Source organism: Molothrus aeneus, chromosome 6 (genome assembly GCF_037042795.1).
Source record: "Molothrus aeneus isolate 106 chromosome 6, BPBGC_Maene_1.0, whole genome shotgun sequence".
NCBI classification, from domain to species: domain Eukaryota; kingdom Metazoa; phylum Chordata; class Aves; order Passeriformes; family Icteridae; genus Molothrus; species Molothrus aeneus.
The window spans coordinates 48,261,001-48,286,355 of NC_089651.1; the positions used below are offsets into that span (position 1 = coordinate 48,261,001).

A 25,355-nucleotide genomic window follows, 5' to 3' on the forward strand; every position below is an offset into this window, starting at 1 on the left:
AATGTAACCTACATAATTGATACAGGAAAGCCAGTAGATGTAACCTTTTTGGATTTCAGTAAAGTTTTTGATACTCTCTCTCTCAAGAGTTGTTCTGGACAAAATGTCCAGCACACAGCTGGATAAACACATCATGGGATGGGTGAGCAACTGGCCCACATGTCAGATACAAAGGGTTGACATCAGAATGGGGACCTGTCACTAGTTGGGTTCCACAGAGCTCCATCTTTGGCCCTGCTCTTCAAATTCATAAAATTCTTGAATGCAGGACTGGAAAGGATACTAAAGTTTGTCTGCAAATAAGTTTGCAGGCAAAAAATGCCCTCAAAGCAGAACCTCTGATGATCTTACACCTTAACTTTCTGGAGAACTCCATCTGCTCCACAGTGCTACTCAGCAAGGGATGGATCACCTTCTTGCAGACAACCAGTTGAGAAGGCCATCCCTCACCTCATTTTGCCACAATTAACAGGATATAGTGGCGTCCTCAACCAATTTTTAATATTATTATTTTCAAACCAATTTTCCTGCAGAAAATTTGGGGGAAGTTTTCTCATTTGACTCACTTGCTAGAAATGGGGAGGAGGGGGCCGTGTTGTCATCCTTACTAGCCCACATACTGGAGCCTGAAGGGCCTGGCCCTTAAAGGCCCCTCTTCCAAATCCCACCATGCCTACCAGCAGCCTAGCAGGCTTTTCTGAATAACTTAAGACAAAATGTGCAGTAAAAGATGCTCACTGCCAAACAAGTGACAGCTCCATTGTGAAGTTTTCAGAAAGGAAGACTCCTGATCTTTGTCCGGCAGGTCTGACTTGTCTCCATAAAAGATACATGACACTGCTGTGCCAGTTGAAACATTCTACAAACACACTGCCAATATTCAGAATAACCAAAATACTAACAGAAACCAATGAAAAAATAATGAAATTGACGTTATTAATGTTGAGACTATTAGCTCAAATTAACATAGTATTTTTAAACTACGTGGCAGTCATGAAAACCTGTGTTCCAGAACCCTTGTGCTCTGGGGCTTCCCAGCTCCAACAGACATTTTGCAGGTATAACAGTCAACACAGAGATCAAATTGTACCACATACACCATCATTTTTAACTTGAGTGTCCCTTAAGAGTCTTCACATAGCTCTGAAGACAGTTCATTCATCAGAGGAAAGAGACAAACAGACTTGTCTTTAAACAAGGTGAAGAAATATTGTTTTCACAAATGTTTTCACATTTTTTTTAAATTTAGACTGAACAGTAATTTTTTTTTGTAAACTCTAGAAGATTTATGGAGATATTAATAAGAATTTTAAAAAAGCAAAACGACAATACAAGGTGAACAGACCATAACTTTATTGGAGATATACTCAGCTACAATTATTACAAAAAACTATTAAAGGTAATTGTGATCCATAAGGTGCAGATTGCAAACTTCTGCAGCATGATTACAGTATGAATGAATTACATTTTATGTCCCTTAAAGACAGCTGCAGCATGTGATGGTAAATATTTTATTGTCCATCAAATTATATTTGTTATTCTTTCTACTTGATTTTAACCATCTTTTCAGTCACACTATTTACAATAAAAATGCCTGCAATTTCCAATTATTGTTCACAAACATTTTTCTCGCCAACTTGCTGCTGCAGTAAATTCTGAGTGCATCTACAAAGCAATTAAAGTAGTCTGTGGTTGCCATTCAAATAAAAGAGGGAAAACCCCAAGGATTTTATTGGATGAAATTTATTTTTAAGAATTGTAGTTAGCTTTGACAGAAGTTAATTTTAACTGCCAGTGGAGTATACTACAATGACCTCTAGATATTTGCTAACATAATTCATATAGAGTTACAGCTGATATTTAGATTACATTTGATGGTCATGAACTGTAGTGTTTAAAGTTTAAAATCTAGTATGAAAGTAAAGAAATTAACTTCTTGAATATTAGAGCAATTGAAAAAGGATCAATGTCAGTAATTAAGTACCGAAAATCAAAATGCTTCTTGCTTCATTCATATAAAAAATAGAGAGATTTCCATGAGAATGTGTTCATGGGGAACCCCATCCAAAACAAACCCAGAATACTGTCAGAGTCAAGTGCAGTATCACAGCAGACCACAATGCTATTTGTCATTTTGGGACTGCATGTGCTGCTGTGACCGGGATACAAAGAGTTCATGTTCTGTACAGATAAATGCATAGAATAGGTAGCATATGTTATGTCATATGCAGTAACATAAACCCCCCACATTTTCCAGCTGATGGTTCTGTATCTGCTCACAAGGAGGAAAAAATGAAACTCTGAAACATACATACAAGCACAAGATCTTCAGATATGTAAATGAATGCAGTTCCATTGACTAAAATGATACAACATCAATTTGCACCAGCTGAGGATCCAGCACCTCATCCCTGGGCCACCACTCTATTCCCCCCCAGCACTGAAACTGGTTCTTGTTCAAGTTCTGCACTCGGCAGTTGCAACACACTACTGTGTAATGAGACTTAAAAATACTAGGCTTTTTTTTTTTTTGTATGGACTTTAGCAGCATCAAGCTGAACAAACACTTCAGAAGTCACTACTGAGCACTGAATATTCAGACTGGACAGATTTAGTTGAGGTTGACGAAATTACTAGGGGCTGTCTTCTCCCAAAAATTACATTTTATGTGTAAAATGTTGGTTTGTTCAGAGATAATTACTGGAGTGTCAGTCAGAGGTCATTCTAATTTTAATTACTTCACATAACAGTAAAATGATGCAGTAGAAAAATAATAGCTTTAAAATACAATCAAGAGTTGTTGCACATCTTCGTTGTATTTTTTCCACGTACAGTAAAAATGCCACAGACGTTACAAATGACCTATTTCAGTTGTGCAAGTAAATGACACATTGCAGGCATTAAAAACTATCTTTTTCAAAGTCATTAAATCAGAACAGCAGCAAGGCCAAACCACATTTTTCCTCTCTGTTAAGCATTTTTTCCTTGAAATGAGGTAAAGCATGGTACCAAGTGCAATGCTTATTTGTGCTACATGAACAGAACAGCGCAAAAAAAAGCCATAAAAATAAAAACGCAGCATAGTTAGGAGGACTGTTTAAAGTACAGTATAACAGGACTTAGATAAAAAACCCCAAGGTTCATGCCAATTAACCCCCACACCATTTATGATGAGCCTGTGTGGTTGCTTTTGAAGATGGGCTGCAACAGTCCGCTTACACTTGTGCTTATAGCATGTCAAGTGATTTCTACCCCAGCCTTCAAATGATCAGATTTAGGTCTTTAATAGCGTACACTGTCCAGTATCAAAATCATATCAACTGTAGGGTAAAACACACAGATGTGGAACATGGAAACTAATATGGATTTTCTGCCTCAAAGGATAAAAGTATTTCAATGAGGTCACACTGGAAAAAATCGCGGCATTTAAAACACATTTAAAAATGCATCAGCAGCAGCAACTACTTTATAGTCAGCCACTACACATTTCAGATGTCCAATTCATACGCTTTATCTAGTAACAAAGTGATCATTAAACTGTTCTGAAACACAGAGTAGGTTCAGCTGATTTTGTCTGCCCCCAAACACTCCATAACCACTTCACTGCTAACAGTTACCTGAAACCCCTGAGAATCTATAACCTTGTAACAATCAGTAAGAATTTTAGGCATTCAAAGAATAACTGAAATTTTAGCTTTTCATAATGCAACTAAAACTACTTAAGACTTTCTGGATGGTCTGATTTAATCTGCTGATTGATGTGAGGCCAGAAACACAGAATTGTTGACATGAGTAATCATGTATTTTCTTTAAGAAAATTCAGTCCTACTACAAAGAGCAAGCTACAGCTTAAATCAGTGACCTTTTTTAAACAGCTAATGCAAAGCAATTTACATTTGGGAGTTTGGACTTCATGTTTTTATTGTTCCATATCACCATATCATCTACTTGCTGTTCTTATACCTCCTTTTATGACTGAAGTACCAAATACTAGACTTTTTTATAAGCTAGTATTTTAATTCTTGGTTTGACTCCTATAACAAGCAGCTTTCAAATACAAGAACAGTCCTTTTCACAGACTGAGAAGTGACTGAGATAGCAAATATATGAACTTTTGAAAACTGTATTTCAGAAAAGCTTAATGTCTGCCCCTTGTCACTAAGGCATTTACTTTATTTTTTTGTTAAGAAAGCAAGAGCTGACAGTTTTTGTTTTGTTTTAGTGTGCATTTGTGAGGAAAGGAATAGGGTTTAAAAGCAGGAAATACAGTATTTGTTTGTAATTTAGTTCATAAGACACAGCATCAAGTTCAAACTATTGTGCTGGAAAACGTTAAAACACCTTGCTCTGCTTTCTCAAACTTCAAGCATAATTAACAGGGCAAAATTGCAGCAAACCTCTACTGATACTGGTGGGAATACAAGACCCACAGCTTTTTTTAAAAGGTAAATTAAGAGGTATTATAGTTACAGTGCAAAAAATTAAAATTTCAAGCATAATATATAAACATAGCACCAAAACAGAAAAAAACCCAATGCATGCAAAAATAAAAAGGAAAAGAAGAGAAAAAAAGAACTGAGGTATTTAAGTGAAGAGTGCCTAAAAAAATCTAATTAAAGAAGTATAGGCAAAGCCTAAAAAATACAAGTATGATTTCCCTCTACGCTCCCAGTAGACCAAAACATCAATGAGCTAGTTTCTCTAAATTAAGGACCTAAATCACAGATGTATCAAAAGTACGGCAGTTATATCTCAAACATCAACTTTCATGTTATTTAACAGCACAGCTTTGGTAGATGAAATATGCATGCAATTCTGAAAAGTACAGTAAGAAATTTACGTGGAAATATCTCTAAGTGTAAAGGTGCTCTGTTTGTTAAATACGTAACCAATTGACTATAAAATCTGCAGCATATCTTAGGTGTGATATGTCTAAGGTTGTTTTGTTAGTGACAGTTTGCACTGTGCAATTATTTGTTGCTATTTCCAGTATTGGAACTATCTAGCTTGCAGGTTTGTGTAAAATTGGAATTTTAGCCAAAGACCATATTTTGTTTATGGTATAAAAAAAACTGTAGACTAACCACCTCCTCAGAATTGTTAAAAATAACCTAATTACATATATATGAATATAATTTCTATTATAATCCTGTAATAAGTCACAGCTATAGTAATGAGTTGTACTGTAAATATAGAGCTGTATCATTGTAAAATGCATAAGAAAATGAAGGGAATGTAAAACAGTTTGTTCCAAAAAAGATCAGAAATTAAAGATTATTAATGAGGGTTTATTTATTTTTAAGGCAAGAACCTTTTTTTATGCAAGACTGTGTGGCATAAGGAAACCGAAGTTTCACTCTACCAGTATGCCAGCCATTTCAATTAAAATCTGTCCCTAACAAATAAGTGCAATAATGATTGGGAATGCCATCTTAATGTAAAAAGATGACATGGAGAGAAAAAAAAAAAAAGGAAAATAAAAAGGAGAATACTGGCACACTTAATCTTTCTTATACCCAATCATCCAGTACAGTTTATCAACTGCTTTATGACTGGCACTAGTGCACAGATTGAAGAATTCCAAGATTACTATATATATAAATCTAGCAACTGCATTAGGCATAAGCTCCCTGGCCTTCTAATACTAAGCAAAGCTGTACTGACAAGAAAAGTAAACCAAAAAGACCTGACAACAATTATTCGGAACACTTGCTAAATGTCATCATTAAAGCACTCTCGTGATTAAACAAAGCAGAAGTGAGGAAAGAAGACAAGATTGTGTTTGCGCAAAAAACTATAACTACAATTAGTTCCAAAATTTTATACATGTTAAATGTTTTGTTATCTATTCTGTTATCAAACAAACTTTAAATTCTGGCTTCCAATTTGTTCCTCTCAACATCAACTTTTAAAAATTTGCTTTATTTGTATGTTATTTTTTTCCCCATTTCATTTATTTTTAAGAGGAGTCTCAGCTGTTTGGGACCTGAGGTTGATTTGCTTTGAGGCTTCGTAGTGCTCTTCTCGCAGCTGCAGATTTGGCAATCCTGTAGCTTCTGCCAACACCTTTAAACTTTCCCTTTCCTACAACTTCCACTGTAACTCTGACCTTCCCATCGTAAGTTCTTTCCGCAGGACTGCAAAAATATACACAAGAATTACTTACTGCCAAGGCAAGGTAATGTGAAATTAGAGACCTACATTCTTTTGCTACAGAAGTTAAAGCAGTAAAATTAAACAGCAATCATGACATTTCTCAGAAAGCTATGCAAGGAAAAAAAAAAGAACAGTGCACACAATGATGATTAGGTTAGCTGCTTAGTGCAAAAGAAATTACAAGCTCTTTGTGACATTTAAAAATTCTCTATAGTTCATGGAAGCACAATTTAGAAACACTTTCTGTCAGTGTGTATGGAAGAAAGCATATTCTTACCTAAATTTGGCTGTCTCTGGCTCCATTTCCAGCAGCTCTCGCACTGGGGAACGGGGCACATTAGCAGAAAATTTTTCTATTTGATAAAAAAAGTGAAAAACAAAGATTAGCTTTGTTCTTTTCATAGCAGATGGCACTTTATTAGTAGTAATTTTATGAAAGGGCAATACCTATTAGTGGCCTCATCATTGGATAGTACACTTGCCAAACCATTTCCAAAGACATTCCACTATCCATATAAATGGCACCAGCAAGGGACTCAAATATATCCCCCATGGCCTTTGGTACTTCAATGTCTTCCTCTTTTTCTTCATCTTCTTCAGATCTTCTGAGCTGTTGGCAATTAAAAAAAAGACAAGGGTGGGAGGGAGAGGGAAGGGGAGGGGGAAAGAGAAATGATTGCTTTACTTACAGTAAAACAGAGATCTTCAGAAATGTAAGCTCTCCTATATCCTGTGATGCTTCCTTTAAGTTTCTAATTGACAACCTTCCACAGCAAAACTGTTGCTTTATTCCCAAGTGAAACCAAGCTGCTGCTTATATCATTTTTCAAATATGGAAAAAAAAATCCCAAACATCAATGTGTACAGGATACTTTCATACTCTGTGAATTCCTTCTGTGATAATTCTGTAGGATTTCACCATGGGTCTGTTCTTCCCAATTAGAACCAGACTTCTGTCAGTTAATACTAGAAAGCTACCCATAACAAAGGAAGAGTTAACACATCATATATCTCCCAAAAAGAGACTTTCAAAATCTCTTTAAGTCCAGTCTCTGGATGAAAGTTGCATGTACCTCTCCTTACCTTATTTACCCCTGAAAACAAGCATGAAACAAGCACTAGTAAAATAAGACATTAATAAGTGAAAAACACCACCACCAGACTGAGCTAAAAGACACATTTAGGTGTTTAATGCCACAGGCAGTGTTTTCTTCTATGCTACCAATTTAAGACAATAATCTATTCTCATTATCAAAAATAAACTTTCAGTGTATGTCTTAAAGGTCTTGAGCTAATCAATTCCTTTACTAAAACATTTTCAACATATGTAATATACATTTGCCTAACTATAAACAAAGTAACTTGAAAACAAAGATTTTGACCATTATGCTACTCTGCCTGAAGAGAAATAAGTTTCTGTCAGTCTTCTCCCCAGCAGCTACACTCTCACTCAGTCTGGGGCTTAAAATCCAATTCAGTTCTCTTCAGAGTGACCATAATACTTCATAAATGTGTTCCACCCAATATTTCTACCTGAAATAAATCAAAGAAGTAGTCAGACCTGACGCATACAGCAATACAAATGGGAATTTTGATGTTAAAAACCAAGTCCAACTGTTTTGAATAGGGCACTTCATACCAAGTGTAAACTGAAGCACTTTTGCATTATACTGAAATAACAGAAGAAGAGAAAAACTAAGAGCTGTAAGGCAAGGGACAGATGTTTCATGAGTGAGATTTGAAAAAACAGAAAAGCAGATGACATGGAGATACACATGGAAACCAGTCTAGCTGGCATGAACTGCAGAAACAAAGGGTCTTACATTAAATGATGAAATAAGAGTTTCAGTAATTCAGTGCCAGACCAAGATAGGGAGCAGGCGGAGGGAGAGTGAAACAAGGATTTTATTTGAAACAGCTATTACACAATTTGGTTGCAACTTTGGTGAAAGTTTCTTTGTGCATACTTGCAAGAACTGAAGAAAGCAAAAAACAACACAGGAAGCTCTGAAAATAGGTTCCTAGCCTACTCACTCATATTGTGGAGAAAACAAGAGAAATAAGAGTTTAATCTCCTAATGTAAAGTAATTTATATTACCTGAACTTCAGTGGCATATTTCTTATTCCATGTTTTATGAATTTTTCCATTAAAACATGGTTTTCACTTTGCAACAGCGTGCAATGGATGTGAACATGTATCTGACTGAAATATTTTGATTACTTAAGTTTTAAATTGTCTATCAGGAAAAACACCCTACTAAATACAAAAATAACATGCTTACTTAGTGCTGGCATGTTGTCAGACAGAATACTTTTTAAAAGATTGGTCAGTTTTTCAAAAGACAAATTATTATGGACACCTATTGTGTAACAATTTTAAAGCAGGATAATGAGTAGTCCCTGTCTTCCAGATCTTGATTAGAACTTGACTCACAAGGTCCTTGTTCTCAGATTTCCTAACCATCTTATGTAGATGAATTACTTTTACCACATTCTCCCAAAAATAGAAGTTCATTATCATCGGCTTTCCTGCACAGCACAAAATATGACCTGTGTTTGCAGGTCTTCAGTGAAACTATTTTTCAAGTGGCTCACTTGAAAGATGCCTGGCTAGCAGAATGCCTTTAGGAGCATGGCAGACATATTTGAATATAGTGCAGCAACATCTCCTCCAGTAGAGATAGTAAGAAAAACAGCAGAAATCTCCTGTCAGTGTACTGCATTTAACAATGCCAGCATTGTGCCGAGGTAGTTTTGTTCATGGTGTTGTAGGGATACCCTACCCTGAGTCAGCACTACTTGATTTAGCAACTCTTCACCACAATTTCATGTTGTAGTAGTGCTTCCTATCAGCTGGTGAAAGCAGCAAGCTAAGTGTGTGCCCCACATTGTTCTAACAACACAAGAGCAAAAACAACAACTAAAATGAAGTGCCACAGAAAAACCTAGAGGCAAATGGCTTTCAATTAATTAACTGCTGTAAATGCTAATTGATTTTATACTTTCTGAAGGCTGTATTTTACTTTGCAGATTGCATCCTTTCACTACCGGGAGCCTGCTTGTTTGGCTGCTGTATGCATAAAACATTACAAAAATGTTAAGAAATCCAGTGACATGCTTCAAATCAGATACTGAACATATTTCTTCTACTTCCACTAACCTCAGAATCCATTCCTTGCATTTCATTCTTTTCCATTTGAAACTGCACAAAGTCATCAATAACATGAAACAGTTCAGGAGAGACAGCTTTGAAGTACTTGTGGTAGTCATACTTTACAGCTAATGATGCAAAAATGGTATTATTGACTAGAGCAGATCGCAGGTCAGTAAGAACTCCTGGAGAGTGTTGCCGTGGGTCTTCATAAAGGTGCTTGGTTATGAGGTAGTCCAAAATTGCATCTCCCAGGAATTCTAAGCGCTGGTAACAATCTTAAAGCATTGGAAATAAAAGAATGTACAACACCACAATTAAGTTTAACATACGCATTTTTTTCAGGTTTCCTGGATAAGAAGTTTGGTAGAGTGCCATGTAAATTCCACAAACTAACCAATGGTCAGAGAAGACAATCTGTTTTTAAAAGAAGTATCCTTGTGTTTAAAGATATTCCTAATAAAATACTAAAAAAAAAAAAAATCAGGAAAAGCAGGAGCTATATTTAATAGTAAAGAAAATTTTGAACAGAATGTTAATTTGGTAGGCTAGAAAAACAGCTGTGTTTATAATCAATTAATGTTTTTACTCAAGATCCTCATGTACTGAGAAACATCAAAAAGTAAATTCAAGAGATTTTGCCAGCAGGCTGATCTGAACACTGTAACAGTTAAATCTTAAAAAAAAATTAAAACGTAAACCCAATTAATATAAATTAATTAATTTATAAATAATTAATTAATTTGTATCAATTAATTAATTAATATAAAAATCAATGTATTAAGAGCAGGGGAACACAAAATCTGAGTTTTTGGTCTGATTTGCCACACATTAAGACACCTTCAAAAAAGATCCCTTTTTAGGATAAGTCTTTTAAACTGGAAATTAAAATTGTCAAGCCTTTGCTTTTTTGACAGCTGACAGGGGCCATGGGAACAGAGAGCAAAGAACATCTATTTTTAAAACACAAACAAAAGCAAAAACCCTCTTGAATGCAAAAACAGGTAGGTAGGTTGAAAAGGAAGAAGACAAACTACTAAAGAAGTTACCATGAGAATGAACTGACTAGCACTATGTTGCTTTTATAGCAGCTGAACCTATGACACTGCCAGATCTCAACTGCTAGCTATGACTTAAAAAGTTACAGGTAACAGCTATTCACAGTTGTCTCACTTGGTAAACAGAAATGAAATCAGAAGTTTTCCTACAGTTGCACCAATGTAATTTTAACTGGACACTATGCTTCAAGGTTTCTGATAGTGTATATAATTTATTATGTATGTCTAAAAATAAAGAAATAATTTACTTTCAATACATTTTGTGAAATATTTGTAAAAAGTAAATACATATGTGGGTAATATCCCCTACAACAAAAAGTCAAAGGAGCGCTTCTGTGTTTTGTCAGAATTGTTTCTCAATGCAGTAGCATTTAAAAATTACTTATTTCTTTAATGAAAGCAGAGCTTTCTCACTCTTTGGAATAAGGGTCCAATTCACTATGGGAAAAATTCAGACTGCTGACTGCAAAGAAATTTGCCAGTCACTACAAACAGGGTTGGAATTTTACCATGGTTTGCTTTTGATTGCATATTATTGTAGAAAAATGCATGCAGGTTTTAGAATGAACAAGTATTACATCAATTAGTATAAGCAAGAGCAATTAAAGATCACAGAAATACAAATTTCTACTGCTGTAAAATTTTTATGAGATCATGTACAGAAACATTAAACGTGCATCTGAAACTAATATTTAGTCTGATTTAGACAATTACTTCAAACTTTGACTTTAAATATTTACTCAATAAAATGCCTAGACTTAAATTAAGACTTTGAATTCACAGCTTCAAAGGGAAGTCTCCACATTCTGCACTCCTACAGATTAATCAGCTAATAAAAGCTGTAGTCTACAGTTCATCTTCAGAAGTACAAAGTGTAACATTCCTGGGATTCAATTACAGAACAAATTTGCTAAATATATTTGGAAAATATTACTGCTATTTCCTGAAGTACATGGCAATTTTCCAGAGTTCTACAAGAATTTATTTCCATTAAATGAGGATCTAATGTCAGTCATACACAGCTAGTGATAGAGCATTTATCACTGATGCTGTTTCTCAAAACTTGATGAGTCCTCAGTAAATATACTTTATCTGCATCAAGTCAAAATATGAATAATCACTGAGATACAAATTGAACAAGTATGCCCCTCTAAACAGTAAGCAAAGTACTATTTTTAAGACACTGTATTCCAAGACTATTCTAACATGTGATGTCTAAAAGAAGTCTATACACGAGAACACAAAATACTACTTCTCTTGCTTTCGCAATATGGAGAAAAATCTATAGAGCTTTTTGAAAAAAACTTACCAGTAATGGTATTATAATGGTAAGAGGCATGAGTAAATGCCTGAAGAAGATAAGCCTTGTTCTTAAAACTGTAATTTATTTTCTTCTCAAAGTTTTCAAAACCAGAAATAAGGTGATTCAGGGTTTTTTCAGCATCTGGGTGATCAAACATACACCTTGGTGGAATCTTCAAACAGCCGTACTCCAGGTCTTTACACAGAGAAGGCTCTGAGTTAACTACAGAAGCAGCAACAGAATTTGGTGAAAGATTTTTCTGCTCACTGTTACAGTTCTCTCTGGTAGCACACAGAGTGCCTTCCCAATCAGTCTTTTTAATTACTGGGAGCACCTTCAGCCCCAATGAACACAGGAAAAGCTGAGCAGCTCTTTCACCACAGCTGGTCAGATAGCAGCCCAACAGGGCCTCCACACAGTCTGCAATGCTCTTGTCAGCAATACACTGCTCTGTATGCAAGTCATAGGAGATGGACTGCTTTCCTGCATCCACACCACAGTTTTCTTCTGATGGATTCCAGAAGCCCACTACAAAATCATCCTCTTCAACAGCCTTGCTAGGATCCAGATAGCACATAGCATCCCAAGAGCTATAGTCAAAATCATCAAAATCTGATGAACACTGAACATTACCCATGGATGACTTTTTGGGTGCTTTCCATTCATAGTTTGAATCAGTGGTTGAAAAGTGTGAGAGTGAAATTTTCTTCACAAAAGCCCCTGATCCCATTAACATATTATCAATGAATTTGATATGCTCCTGATCATACTCCAGAAAATCATCTTCAAAGTCTGTTTCTTCCTTGGGCAACCTCCACATTAGGTCTTCATTCTCTTCATCATCATTATAATCATCAAGTTTACCATTAGCCAACATGTTTTCCTTTGTCTATGAAAGAACACAAAAAAAGAGGGTGAAGAGGGAAATGAGACACTTTTACTGCAGAAAGATCAGAAAAGCAGGATTTGAGAAGTATCTCCTAATAATAATACTGCTTTTTTTATGTTCCTAAGTACATTGTCTGATCAGATGCACAATACAACCTCAACTTCCACAAGGACTGGAATAATTGTCCTGGAACAACAAACTCTGTGTTACTAACCTACAACAGTGTGTGTTCTACACACAGCATATGCTGCATTTCGTAAGAACCTGTGCTTGTACTTGAATGTGAGGGACACACAATGAATTTTATATCCACTAAACATTATACACTTGCACATCAAAGTAAACAATGGAAAATTCTAAATTAACAAATTTTAGGAAGCATAAGAAAGTTCCGGATGCATCCTTCTCAAGCTGCTAAGTAAGGCTATCACAAATGTTGAATCAATGCAATTTTGAAGATTTTTTTTTCTACATCCTTTCTACACAGAAAATAAATTCAGTGGGGTTTTCTTCAGTTTTTTGGGTTTTTTTTACAGGCTACACTTCTAGCCCGAACTAATAAAAGAGAAGGCAAAAATTGTTACCAATTTTCTAATACTTACACATACACCCACAAGAGCAAAATTAATGACATCTTATGTCTTTTCCCTCCTCATAATGAACAAATTGGTATGGACTGACATAAATTAAAACATGAACACAAATATTCACAAACTATATAATTCTTTACAATTTGTCATGGCCCCTATCCAGGAAAGCACTTAAACATGCTTAGCTAAATGCACTAGTAGTCTCCCTAACATCAAAAGCACTACTAACAGGCTCAACACAGCAGCACTGATGTCAGCAGGAATTCTACCACTGAATTTGATAGGAGCAAGATCAGATTCAAAGCACTTTCCTGGACTGGGTTCTGAAAGCCAACAACATTTTGAATCAAGTGAAACAGCCTCTATCTGCCCTGAACCTATGCATGTCATATTGCAGGACTCAGTCACTGATTTTGCAAATCTGTGAACCAGATGCTACCACGGGGGATTTTACCCCTTTGGGCAAAATGCACACCCATCCAGTGGTGTGGATGGGTGGCAGCTGTAAGGGGCACTGGAAAGCCCTTAAAACTGCCTAAGGATCAAACAGATCTCAGTGTTCCTCCTCATTGGGATGGACCAAGCTTAGTCAGGTTTAGTAATCAGAGGAGAGGAAAAAAATGTGGCTATAGAAGTTCTTAGTTTAGACATTCTGCTAGAAGAATTCCTGCTGCTGTAATTCCCTATCTCACACACACAGCAGGGACTTCTGTAACTTAAATTGCTCAAAAAGAGATATGAAAACTGGATTTGAGATAGTTATTTTAGATAGCTGTAGTAATATAAAACTTAAAATAAGATTAATTTAACCAATCCCAGCAAGGACAAGTGCTGCTTTTTTCTTGTTACACACCACCTGTCACATTTACTATTGAAATGAAAAAAGTCTCTGAATGAGACACATCTATATCAATGCTCCAAAACAGATTTTGGCATCTGTTTTTACAAAGATGGAACAAATTATAAATTTAAATTTTTACCGTGGTTTCATTCACAAGTTTCTTAAAATGGAATTTTAAATAGCAGGACAGCTACATGAACTATCCTAACATTGTCTGTACATTATTTCTTGTACATTAGAAAAAAATTCTAAGAGATAAGGATGAGCAATGGCTAAAGGAAACAGAAAACCATTCTGATCATTAATTCTTTTGTCATTAGCATTTAAAAAAAATCAACTATGAACCCCAGAAGAATGATTTTTTTCTTAAATAATAACTGACTAATTTTCAGGAAGTTATTGCCAATTAAAAGGTGACGCAAAATACATGTTAAGCACTTTTTAATGTTTTTTTTTTGAAATCAGCCATTTGATAAAATGAATGAAGAAAGATTCTCCCCCTTTATAAAGCTTGATAAATACTAACATTTGACTACTATGTTTTAGTAATAATTTGTCATAATGAGATGCCTATTTTCAGTTATAGACTATTGCCGTGTGACATCAGTCCATGGGTGGGGAATTAAATTTACATCTAAGAAAGCAAAATATCTACTTGTCACAAACCCCCCACTCCCAATATTTAGTTGTATCACTCTCTGCATTTTTGTCTGAAACTGTATGTTTTATTTACAAATAAACAGTGACTATCACAGTCACCGCTGAAACTTGTGGAAAACTGAAACCTTCTAGAAACCAACAATTAGCTCCAGTCCCAAATGTACTATCTCATTTGCCAGAAAGGTACAGCAGGAAGTCTCTTTGAAATGGAATCTTGGCACAGTACAGAACCACAATAATCAGGTTGTTTTATTCTGCAATAAACATTTATTTGCACAGTACATCCACCTAACAGTACTCTCATGTGCCCTCTGGTGGTTCTATAGCCTGAGTGTGGTCTTCAGAACTGGGAAAAAGAAAGATGTCCTTGCACCTCCTTCCCCTGAACTCCAAACCAGTCTGAAACACTTCAAGGTCATGTTACCAACTACTGTGATCACTGGTATATCTGAACATGTCCTCCAACTCCTAGAATGTCAGAAAATATTGTCAACCTTTCCTCATTAGGATGTGTCATTGTGAAGCATTTGATAAGACAGTGAGGATGTCAGAGAGAGAGAGAGCTTAAGCCAGCACTGTATTTGACCTGAGAAGCAGCTCTCAGTCATACACATGGTGTAGCCACCAGCCATCAATACTGAACATTATCTCAAGAGAGTTCTACTCTTCAATCTGCCTCAGCATTATGAAAAACACCAACTCTTTTTCATATATTCTATAAAGGTGAACTCATTATTAAAAAGCAGACAGTGTTCTGCCTGAACATATTACAGCTAAGGCAGTGTGGTAATACCACTTAAAATTTCCAACAGAAACTTCTGAAAAACTCCTGGGAGCAGGCTAAATATCAGCAAAAAAGCTTTTCTTCTCTGCTTCTCCATTAATATCTACATTCAATACTGGATGATGTGTAATAAATTTCCTTACTTCGGGTTCTGGTTAGAATCAGTTTTCCTCTCATTTTCTTACAGAGAAGTTTTAGAAATTTGGATTTACCTTCTCTTTGCTGAAAACAGCAAAGTAACTGGGGGTGGTGGGATCAGGTAGGGGCAAAAGAATACAGACACACAAAAGATTACTTGTCAACACAGTTAAATAAATTCTTACCATTTCATCTTTCTCCCACTTGTCAGTGTTGCTCTTGTCCTGATTTACTATGTAACCAGGAGGAAGCCAATTGACCGGGGGATCAAAAATCGACACCACCATGCGACTTGGCAGCCCTTTCTTTTTTCCAAGGCGATACAAGTTACAGTTGCTGACCTTTAAGAAGAACATTCTGATAAACCTTTGGACATACATTTACATTAACAGGCTAAAAGGCAAAAGAAGCAAAAAAATGTTACGAGTCAAGCTGGATCTTATATTATTATGCAGTTTCTCCAACTCTCAAAAAGGAGTTCAGCTTTTGTAATACAGTAGAACCAGCTCAAAGCAAGATACACATCTTCCTTTCTTTTTTTTCCTGAGGCCAAGCATAGTAGGTGTGACTGTTTCAGTTAAAGAAATTTAATATATTACATTCTCCTCACAAAACAAATTGATTGCTAGTTTTAAAATAATAGTAAATAGAACCTGTACAAGTGTCATTTATTACCAGTATAAATAATCATCATTCAGACTACATTTGGAATGAAAAATTCTTATTTATAGGTAGATTGACCTAAACCTTGGCAGTAGAAAGTGTTAAAACAGTTCCATATAACACTTATTGAGTCATAATCCAGATGTTATTTTAATAGCCTCTAAAATGATTATAAGTATTTTAAAGGGAAGGGAAAAAAGCATTCTCAGATACAAATATATTTCCTTTTCTTTTTTAACTATCAACCACCGATCTTTTTTTCTCTTTTTAAATGCACTTTGCATGTTTTAAACTCTTGAGATTTGAACTTGAATATTCAATCACTTCTTTTATTTGAACAGTGCAACTTATTTAGCCCTCCTTATTTTTCAAGATTAAACTATACAATCATTTCATTTTCAGAGTGATGTATTTTATTCGAGGTCAACAGTCAATGCCTTGGCATTTAATTGAAATTATTACATTCATTTGGAAGAAAAAACAAAACCAACAAAAGTTTTCGTGGTGGATTTTTCTAGCAGCAGCAGAACTAAAGACTCTACTCCCTACTGCTTACATTTACTCTAAAATACTTCTAGTTTTATTGCAACAGTTCTGTAAGATTTCTTTGTTGTTTCATTTTTAAGTAAGACACTAAAAACTTCTAGAGAAGTATCTTCTTGAGGAAACAAAGCAAAGTTCAAGTAAAGAAGCAAACTAAGGCTCTGTGCTGCTAATTCAATCCTTCATTCAAGCATTGCTGTTAAAAAGCTTCTACTCAATACAGCTCTAGAAGTTCAGTGCACCAAATGTTCTCACTAACCCAGAACTTTTAGTTTCATTCATTTGTAATCAGATGGTTCATATTTCAAACTGAACTGCAGAAAACAGTTTCAATCAATCACAGTTATGGCAACATGAAGCCCACAGACCTGAATTTTTATTCCTAATGTGCATATACTCAATGTACAATGAACAAATCTGTGGAGTTAAATCAACCTGCTCCCCTTCAACCTTCCAGCAAAAATGTCATATAGATGGCCTGTTACAGCATGCCTTTTACACAGTATGAATGGATTGTTTCTACTCACTTTTTTGCTTCTCATGTATGACAGCCGTCCCTCGTGAGCATCAGGGTAAGTGCAAAACAAGTATGTAGTGATGGCATGCTTTAAAAATGAATCACCAAGCATCTCTAGCCGCTCCAGGTTAAACCCATCACTAGCATTTGAAAGAGTCAAAGCTTGAAGAATGAGACCAGGATTAGGACCGAGAGTTTTTGAGGAGTACCCACTGCAAGGGCTCTTTTCAGAATCTGCTCTGTCTTTTGAAAGATTAATAGCTTTTGAAGTACTGGTGGTCACTGCCATTATGGGGCATCCATCTGAGGTAGATCTGTTAGCATTTCCATCAAGGTATTTATTACTCGGTAGAGTACATTCATTGCTGGGCTTGGGCTGGTTCTCACTGTTGTATAAATTCTGAATGGGATATGAGGTAGTTGGTTGTACAGGTATGTCCTGCCTGCAGTAATTCAGCTGATTTCCTTGGCAAAAGTCTCTGTTAACTAAATCACAATTGCCATTGGCAAGATTTTTATTATAAGAAACACCATTAATTGCTGCAAGTTCTACCGAGACATCAATTTGGAGTTTACTGGGTGACTCATTGAGCAATGTTCTGTAACTCACAGACATTTGGTCATGGTTTTCTGTAGAAGAGGTTCTATTAGCACCTTGATGTGCAGCATTTTCAGGGACTACAATTGTGCTGTGCTTACAGTAATTTTCATTCTCAACTACAGAGGAGTTAGGAAGAGAGATGAAGGACTTGCTGTCAATAGACTTTTTCCATCCAAAGTCCAAGTTAGGATATCTGTAAAGATAAACAGGAGATTTGTTAACAAAAAATATTAGCAGAAGACAAGAAGACTACGTGCACATACATGTTTAAAAAAAGCCACAGCCTTTTGAAAAGAACAGTGACTGCAACATGTAACTTCATTTCTCACAATCAAATATTTTTAAACTGTGTTTCACTGAAAAGTGCTATGAGTTAAACAAGAGTTGCCAGTTCCATAATCCATGCAGTAATAGTTGTTTCCACCTTGCAAATTACAGATCATAATGAAAAATACCTATTGAGAAAATACATGCCTGAAATCTGCAGGAAGTGATTTAACCCCTACACCAGCATCAGTGGCTGTTTGAGCTCTTAGTTCCTCTGCTGTCAAAAGGCAGTGCAGGCGGTAAAGAATGCTGGGGAGGCAAACTGCTTTTCTCCATAATGATGCTGGAATAGGATGTATAGCACAGAGCTCAGGAACCAGTATCTGGGAGAGGAAGGGGAAGAAAAGAATATTCCTGGTAAAGGTAGCCATCAGATAACTATAAAGAGAGTCCACTTGAATTAGATGCTTCTATTTTACCTGTTTATTCTGCAAACTTTCCCACTTTGCTTTCCTCTTCTCAGCACTGCTTAGTGGAAGTGCTTTTCCCTTCTGATTCAAATGGCGAGGAGTCAAAAGATTAAGTCTAAAAACCATGTGAAAATACTGTGGTGTAAGTACATAATTAATGACTAGAACTTTCTAGCCTAAATTTTCTTAAGTTTCTTAGTATTCAACTTCAAAGTGCTGTGAAGTGACAGCACCATTATCTCTGGGAAAAAACAGATTCAATTAATGGTTCTTGTTACACAAGTTAAGTATCTCTCAAGAAAAAAAAACAAACCAGTAATTATTTTGGAACACACAAATCCTCAGCTTTATCCCATATTTTAAAGAAAAAAAAGGCAGTTTACTGTCAAACTACAAACATCAGACTCAAAATGACTGTTGTTACCTTGAAGATGTGTGGTCCACATCCAGCAGTGGCTGGTTAAGATTGGTAAGGTCAAGATTATACTTTGTTTTATAATATTCAGCAAAAGTTTCATATTCAGGGGAAGGGAATTTACTGAGTGGAGTAAGATCAGTGTATACATCAGCTACGTAGAATCGATGAGGCTGATCAAAATTTCGGTATCTAAAAAAATAATATTTTGACATTAAAGTAAAGCTTTTGTTAAGTTCTTCATGTTCTAACATAGTCAGGAGATTAACAGTTGAACAGTGCACTTGAGATTTTTGGTTAACGAGGGTTATTTTTGTTGTAGAAACCACTTATCTAGCTAACTCAAATGCTAAATGAGAAATGTGCTTTAAGACAAAGATGAATAAAGTCAATCTATAATCTGTGAAATTCCCTCTACAAGATAAACATTTAAATTAAGTGGAGGATTTAGGTCTTCAATATATAATACAAAATCAAGCTCTGGACAACAGTAATGCTGAAAATGATAATTTCTTAATTCAGAACACCTAACAATAAAGTTTGATAATTTGGCTTTTTAGCATCTGGTCTCCAATGTGATATTCTGCATCAGTAGAATTCCTCTGAGTTCCTCTACATACAAAGACTGTACTACCTCATGTCTAAACTGGCATTTTAACCAAATCATCCCCTAAATAAAGTTAAAATACAAAACTTCAAATACATAACAAGGTCAATTCACAAGCCTTTCAAGGACAGTGAAGTTCTTGCATTACAGGCAGAACATTAAAATTAAAGCTAGACTGTGGCAATATCTTTTTTGTGGATATCCTACTAATATAAGATTAACTACTGATTTAAAAATCTTTAAATTATTTGAAATGCTACCACATACCTTCAGACTAACAGCATACAGTTCTTTAAAAGCAATTCTGCTGCAGATACTACTAACATGCCCTTTATTACAAGTATTTGTATAAATACAATAGGTACACACCTACACTATGTAGAATACTCACCGTGGAATGATAACTGCATCCTGGTAATCTTCTAACTTGAAAATAAAAGGCATTTCTTTTGTATATTGTGTACTGGGAATGCCTGTACGTGCCTCAGATTTCTCAATGTCTTCCATAAACTTAAAGTCAATGTCCAAAGTGCTGGAGTCATCAACTTAAAAAGGAAAATGCATAACTCAGTTTTCTAGGCTGAACTTTTCTGACAAGCTGTAAATTTCAAAATTTTTGTTCTTACCAACATTTAGAGGTAGAACACAATAGGCTGAATCAGCTTCTGTAGGTTTGAACTCTAGTGCAGGTTTCTCAAGACGAAGAATATGTGAAAAAATGTACTGGTGGAGTCGTGTTATCAGCTCAAGCATTTGCAGAGACAGAGTAAAACCAGATTTCTTAAGCTCAATGGATATTGTAACCTCTCCAGAGCGAGTATACACAGGAAAGTGAGGAATCTAAACAAGAACAAAATTGAAAGAAATCACAAAAGAGAATCCAAAGTGGGATTCCTTTACAGAGTACTGTCTGTTTAGTGCAGATTCTGAGGTAATGCTTGACTGACCCTACAGCAAATTAGAACAAACAGGATCAGAATTTTGAACTGTGATGATCCTTCAATTACAGATGAGACTCTGAATGTTAAAGAATGACTGAATTGGTTTTCTCAATAGTTCTCCTTGTGTTTTACAGCTCTTTATTAAAGCTAAGCAGAAAAGGAAGTATTTTCTATTATGAAGTAAGAAATGTGAAAACCAGAAATATTCCTGTAACATCATCTTATGCGGACAGCAGAAAATACCATTTGAAAAAATCTTCTTCAGCTGAGTCTCACCAACAGAAAATGCCTACTAAAAAATTTCTGAAGCAAGAGATGCCAATTTCAACTAACATGGCCCACACTTTCTGCTGCTGCTGCAGACTAGGAATGCTGAGAGAATTTGTTACCTTAGCTTCTGTATAGATAAGGTAGCGCAGTGCAGGCCACCTCTGTAGCTGGTATGTCTACTCCTATTATACCTCATACAAGAAAGGAGGGAAATCTTGAATTTGCCAATGCAAAATACTAAATTTCTAAACCAAAAGTTTAGCAAAAATAGATGATTCCATCCCTAAAGGCAGAAAAAGAAGTGGTGACTTGACTGTATGGATAGTGTTGCTTATTTTCTGGACATTACTTGATACAAGCATAATTTATGGTCATTTCCAACTCTTCACTCTGTTGGGTGGGGAGTAAGTGGAAAATAACAGGTTGCAAGGCATGCAGAATAAGGAAACAGATTCCTTACTTGAGGTATAGGTTTGGCTGTCAATATGCCAAAACATCTTGTAGTATCCTCAGGAGGATATAGCTTTCGTCTCCTGAAGTTGAGCTCATCAGGTAGAGGAGTCGTTAACACCATTCCTATTACATACAAGTAACAGGGCTGATCAGGTTTGGGATAACTATCCCTCAAACACTCTGGAATCTGAAAAAAATAAAAAAAATTAAAACATTAACATGACAAAAATCAACCAAGTCCACCTAGCTGTTTTTCTCTGAATAAGTCCTCTTAGGTTTATTTGGAAACACTTTGCTAAAAATAAGGAACAAAAAAAAAAAATTATTCTGGGTTCAAGCAGTGTTTTCTTTCTTAAGCAAAAATGTTTGGCCAGCAGCTTATAGCAGATTTCCTTTGTCCTCAGTAGGTGAGCTAGGTTTTCATAAGAAGACTTACCAAAAATTCTAAAGGAGACTTACTAACAACCTGTCCTATTGGTCCCCATAAAGTTCCTTTAACTTTTCAAGTCGATACTGGAGCTCAAATGTCTATCCCCAAAGTTGAAGATGCCTCTTCACATGGAATCATTCCCTCAAATAAAGGTATATTGGTGGTAGATGCATTTGGACACATCCAGCCTCAAAAGATTGCTAAGGTAAGGTGCTGGCTGCTTGTGCCCCCTTACCCCCCATGCTGCTCCTGCTGCTGAGGCTCTGGGAGGGACTTCACCAAAGAGACACATCACACTCTGTAAGCCATCACCATAGTAGTGGCAGCCCCTTTCCTGTGCTTCTTATAATTATTCTGGGCATTCTCCCACTTTCCTATTTTCTCTCTTTCCTTTCTCTTTTATAAAATATAAAGTTGTATTATTGCTTTGGATCACACAATTTATGCTTGTTTGTATTTTAATCTTGCTTTTGGGTATGCTTAGTACCTTCCTTTCTGCATAAGTGGATGGAGGCAAAACATGCCTCTCTTCACTTTAGGCAGATTGAAACAAGCTTTGATGCAAATGTCTGCATTTAACCAGTAACACTAGAGCACATTTTATGTCCAAGACCTTTGGAACTTAACAGCAGAAAAGAAAAAAAAAAGGTAAAAAGGAAAGTGTGTGTACTCAGGAAAAAAAAAGCTTGACTGAACTTACATCTTCATTAACACAGATTCTTTTTCCAGCAGAATTATTTAAAAGTATCAAAAATGTTTTGATACACTTGGGACAAACACACAAGCAAAATTCAATGCACTGCCCCTTCGTCCAGGTACTACACTACGTGAGTTCTCTCATTATAATTCTAGCTGGCAGATGTGAATACTTGCAACAGCTACAAGCACTTTTAATTCTGCTGCTCATATCTGTCATGGATGTTAAGAAACCATGCTTCATGCTTTGTAGAAGTTCATTACTTTGCAGGTCTCAAAATGATCCTCCTGTTTATCTAAAACTAAATTGCAATACATGTAGTCCTGGATTTTAAAGTTACACTGCAGTAAAACTATGGCCTTGGCTAAATGGAAAATTACTCATAAATTTAATAACTACATTAAACCCAAGAGGATCTTGCAGACCTTAAACATTTGCCAAAGCTTCTTTTCCAGATGTGAGAAGCTGGGACAAAGGCAAAGGAAAGTATTCTTAGATTCCCTATTAAAAAAGAAATAACTGAGAAAGAATGATGCATCACTTGACAAATCAACTCCTCTGAATGAGATACCATAATCTTGCATTTTATGAATCACCCCAACTCCAATCACTGGTGAGGTAAAAGGACAGAAAGAGAAAAGCATTTGTAACAAGAAATACTGTGCAAAAATGCAAACTGTGCATCTTTGTGGAATGTAAAGATTATCTGATTCTATATTAGTTACCTGTCCTATTCAAAGAACCTTAGACAGAACCTGTAAAAACTGCAGAGGAAAAAGGAAGGTTCCAGAGTAGTTACAAAATACTCTTACAAAGCTTATTTTCTCCATTTTCTCTTTAAGTATTTCCAATTCCCCCCCAAATACCATTTAAGAAGTCCAATTTTACAAGCTGGTGTAGTTGAAACCTGTTGCAACAGACTGTGAATACATTACTTAACAGAGAGCTGTATTTTCTTGTGTGACCCATTCAACAGATCAAATATAATATTAAGCATAATATTTAGAACTACTTTAAGAGTAAAAAAAAAAAAAACAACAGGTACACTTATTTGATATTCTAAGATTTATACCAGGAATTATGAAATTCTGTGTTCAACCAGTAAACCAGGCATCCAAAAAAAAAACCCCAAACACATTTCTGTATTTAGCCCAGGGCACATCTTTATAGTGTTCAATTATTTGTCCAGAAAGCCAGTAATAAGGTAAAGATTTTACAGATTATTAATGTAGGACTGTTTTCTTCACACTTATTTTCACACTAGGCAAATAAGTATCTGCCAACAAACCCTACAGAAAGTGAGTGTTCTCTGAGCTTACAGGCATGCTTCCAAAGCATGTGGTACCATAAACTCAGGTAGCATTGCAGACTTTCACCAAATTAGAACACCAAAATAAACACAAGACTTCAAAAAATTTCTGATGAGCTAAGATTAAGAGTTGGCAATTCTGTCTTATTAGTACATGAAGTATTAAATCAGAGATCTGGACAGCAGTAAGTGATACTAACAGCTTTAGGATAGCACTGTCTTCGTTTTGTAGAGCCTGGCCTTCCTGGAACACAGGTTTCTTCTTCATCATGTAAATCGAGTTCCTCCTCATATTTAACCGTTTCTTTACCAACTGGCATCAAATGATCATCCAGTTCACCTGAATATTACAAAAGAGTACAAAGAAATAGCATTATGAACAACCAAATCTTGGTTTCTTCAGATACTACACAGTAGTGAGACTGCTTGTGAAAACACCTCACATGAAAGGTTTTAAAACACATGGACTACTGCAAGGGTCCAAAAGTGCAACTCTGGGGAAAGAGTGATAAAGACTGAATTTTGGGAAAAAAATGCTTATTTTTAGTAAAAAAAAGTCTTATATTTAATTTAAAAATTGAATTCTTTAACAAAAATATCCAATAATTCTTTTTGCCCTAAAATGATCTCTGACTGACACACTTACTTTAAAATCACTCATATGGAGTAATACAAAGGAAGAGAGAAAATTTATATTTCTCTATCATTCTAAAAAGTAAATTACTGCTGTTGAATGTGCACTTCCAACACTGGGTTGAGCCACCATCAGGGTATATTCTTGGGTATATTTGTTGGCATGAATTCAGTGTTCAAATGGTTTAACTCCGAAAAAAAATATAAACCCCAGACCTGAAATTCTTTTTTGCTTAAAAAATACATAAATACTTCCATACTTCATTAAAAAAAACCAGTAACACAGAATTATCTTTAAAATGTTCCACAATGAAGAACATGCTCCATCATCCTTACTAGATAAAAGAGCTGAAGTAGTTTCTGCAATGTTCTATTTTTGGACCATGACTTAGAATACAGTAAAGAAACCAGTAAATTCAGGGTTGTGTATTTTACATTTTGTCACAATTCACTTAAAAAAATATGCTCTTTTGGCCATAGGATGTGATCCCTGAACTATAATCAGTATCCTAAGACACTTCGCTCCTATTAAGTATATTCAATGTCAGAATCTTTGTCTCTACTAATGCTCCTTTTGCTGTTTAATATGAAATTTGTTAAATAACCACATTTCCCTGGAAAATTTAACTTACAAGTTGTAAGCTAAATTAGTAAGTGCATGACCACATCACAACACAAGGCAAGCGAAAGCAAGCTGCAATAGATGGCTACAGGAGAAGGGCATGTACATATATGACAGCCATATCATATGCAACTTCTCAACTATAAAATACACTTCAACAAAGAGGTTGTTTTTCCAGGTCTTACCAATTTTGTGCAGTTTTTCACAGCAAATAAGAGCGACAACTCTCTCAGCCAGTCTTGCACAACTCATTGGAGGGCCCTAGAAACATTTAAACACTTCGTAAACCTTTGGTTTACTAGCAAGTTACTTATTGTGTTTAGTTTAACACAAACACTTCAAGCAA

General features: G+C 35.6%; 1 protein-coding gene across 1 annotated transcript in view; it reads right to left on the reverse strand.

Moving 5' to 3' along the window:
* Positions 1-1,331: 1,331 nt before the first annotated feature.
* The window catches only part of DICER1 (dicer 1, ribonuclease III), a 63,191-nt gene continuing 39,167 nt past the window's right edge, over positions 1,332-25,355 (reverse strand). The window contains exons 15-29 of the mRNA XM_066551564.1: positions 25,195-25,270; positions 23,955-24,094; positions 21,326-21,505; positions 20,281-20,494; positions 20,046-20,199; positions 19,057-19,239; positions 18,642-18,747; positions 18,370-18,545; positions 17,305-18,088; positions 15,757-15,912; positions 11,676-12,558; positions 9,318-9,586; positions 6,604-6,766; positions 6,434-6,509; positions 1,332-6,137 (exon numbers count right to left, since the gene is read on the reverse strand). Of these exons, the coding sequence (XP_066407661.1) occupies positions 5,972-6,137; positions 6,434-6,509; positions 6,604-6,766; positions 9,318-9,586; positions 11,676-12,558; positions 15,757-15,912; positions 17,305-18,088; positions 18,370-18,545; positions 18,642-18,747; positions 19,057-19,239; positions 20,046-20,199; positions 20,281-20,494; positions 21,326-21,505; positions 23,955-24,094; positions 25,195-25,270 (3,726 nt within the window). The 3' untranslated portion in view covers positions 1,332-5,971. The remainder of the gene's footprint in view (positions 6,138-6,433; positions 6,510-6,603; positions 6,767-9,317; positions 9,587-11,675; positions 12,559-15,756; positions 15,913-17,304; positions 18,089-18,369; positions 18,546-18,641; positions 18,748-19,056; positions 19,240-20,045; positions 20,200-20,280; positions 20,495-21,325; positions 21,506-23,954; positions 24,095-25,194; positions 25,271-25,355) is intronic.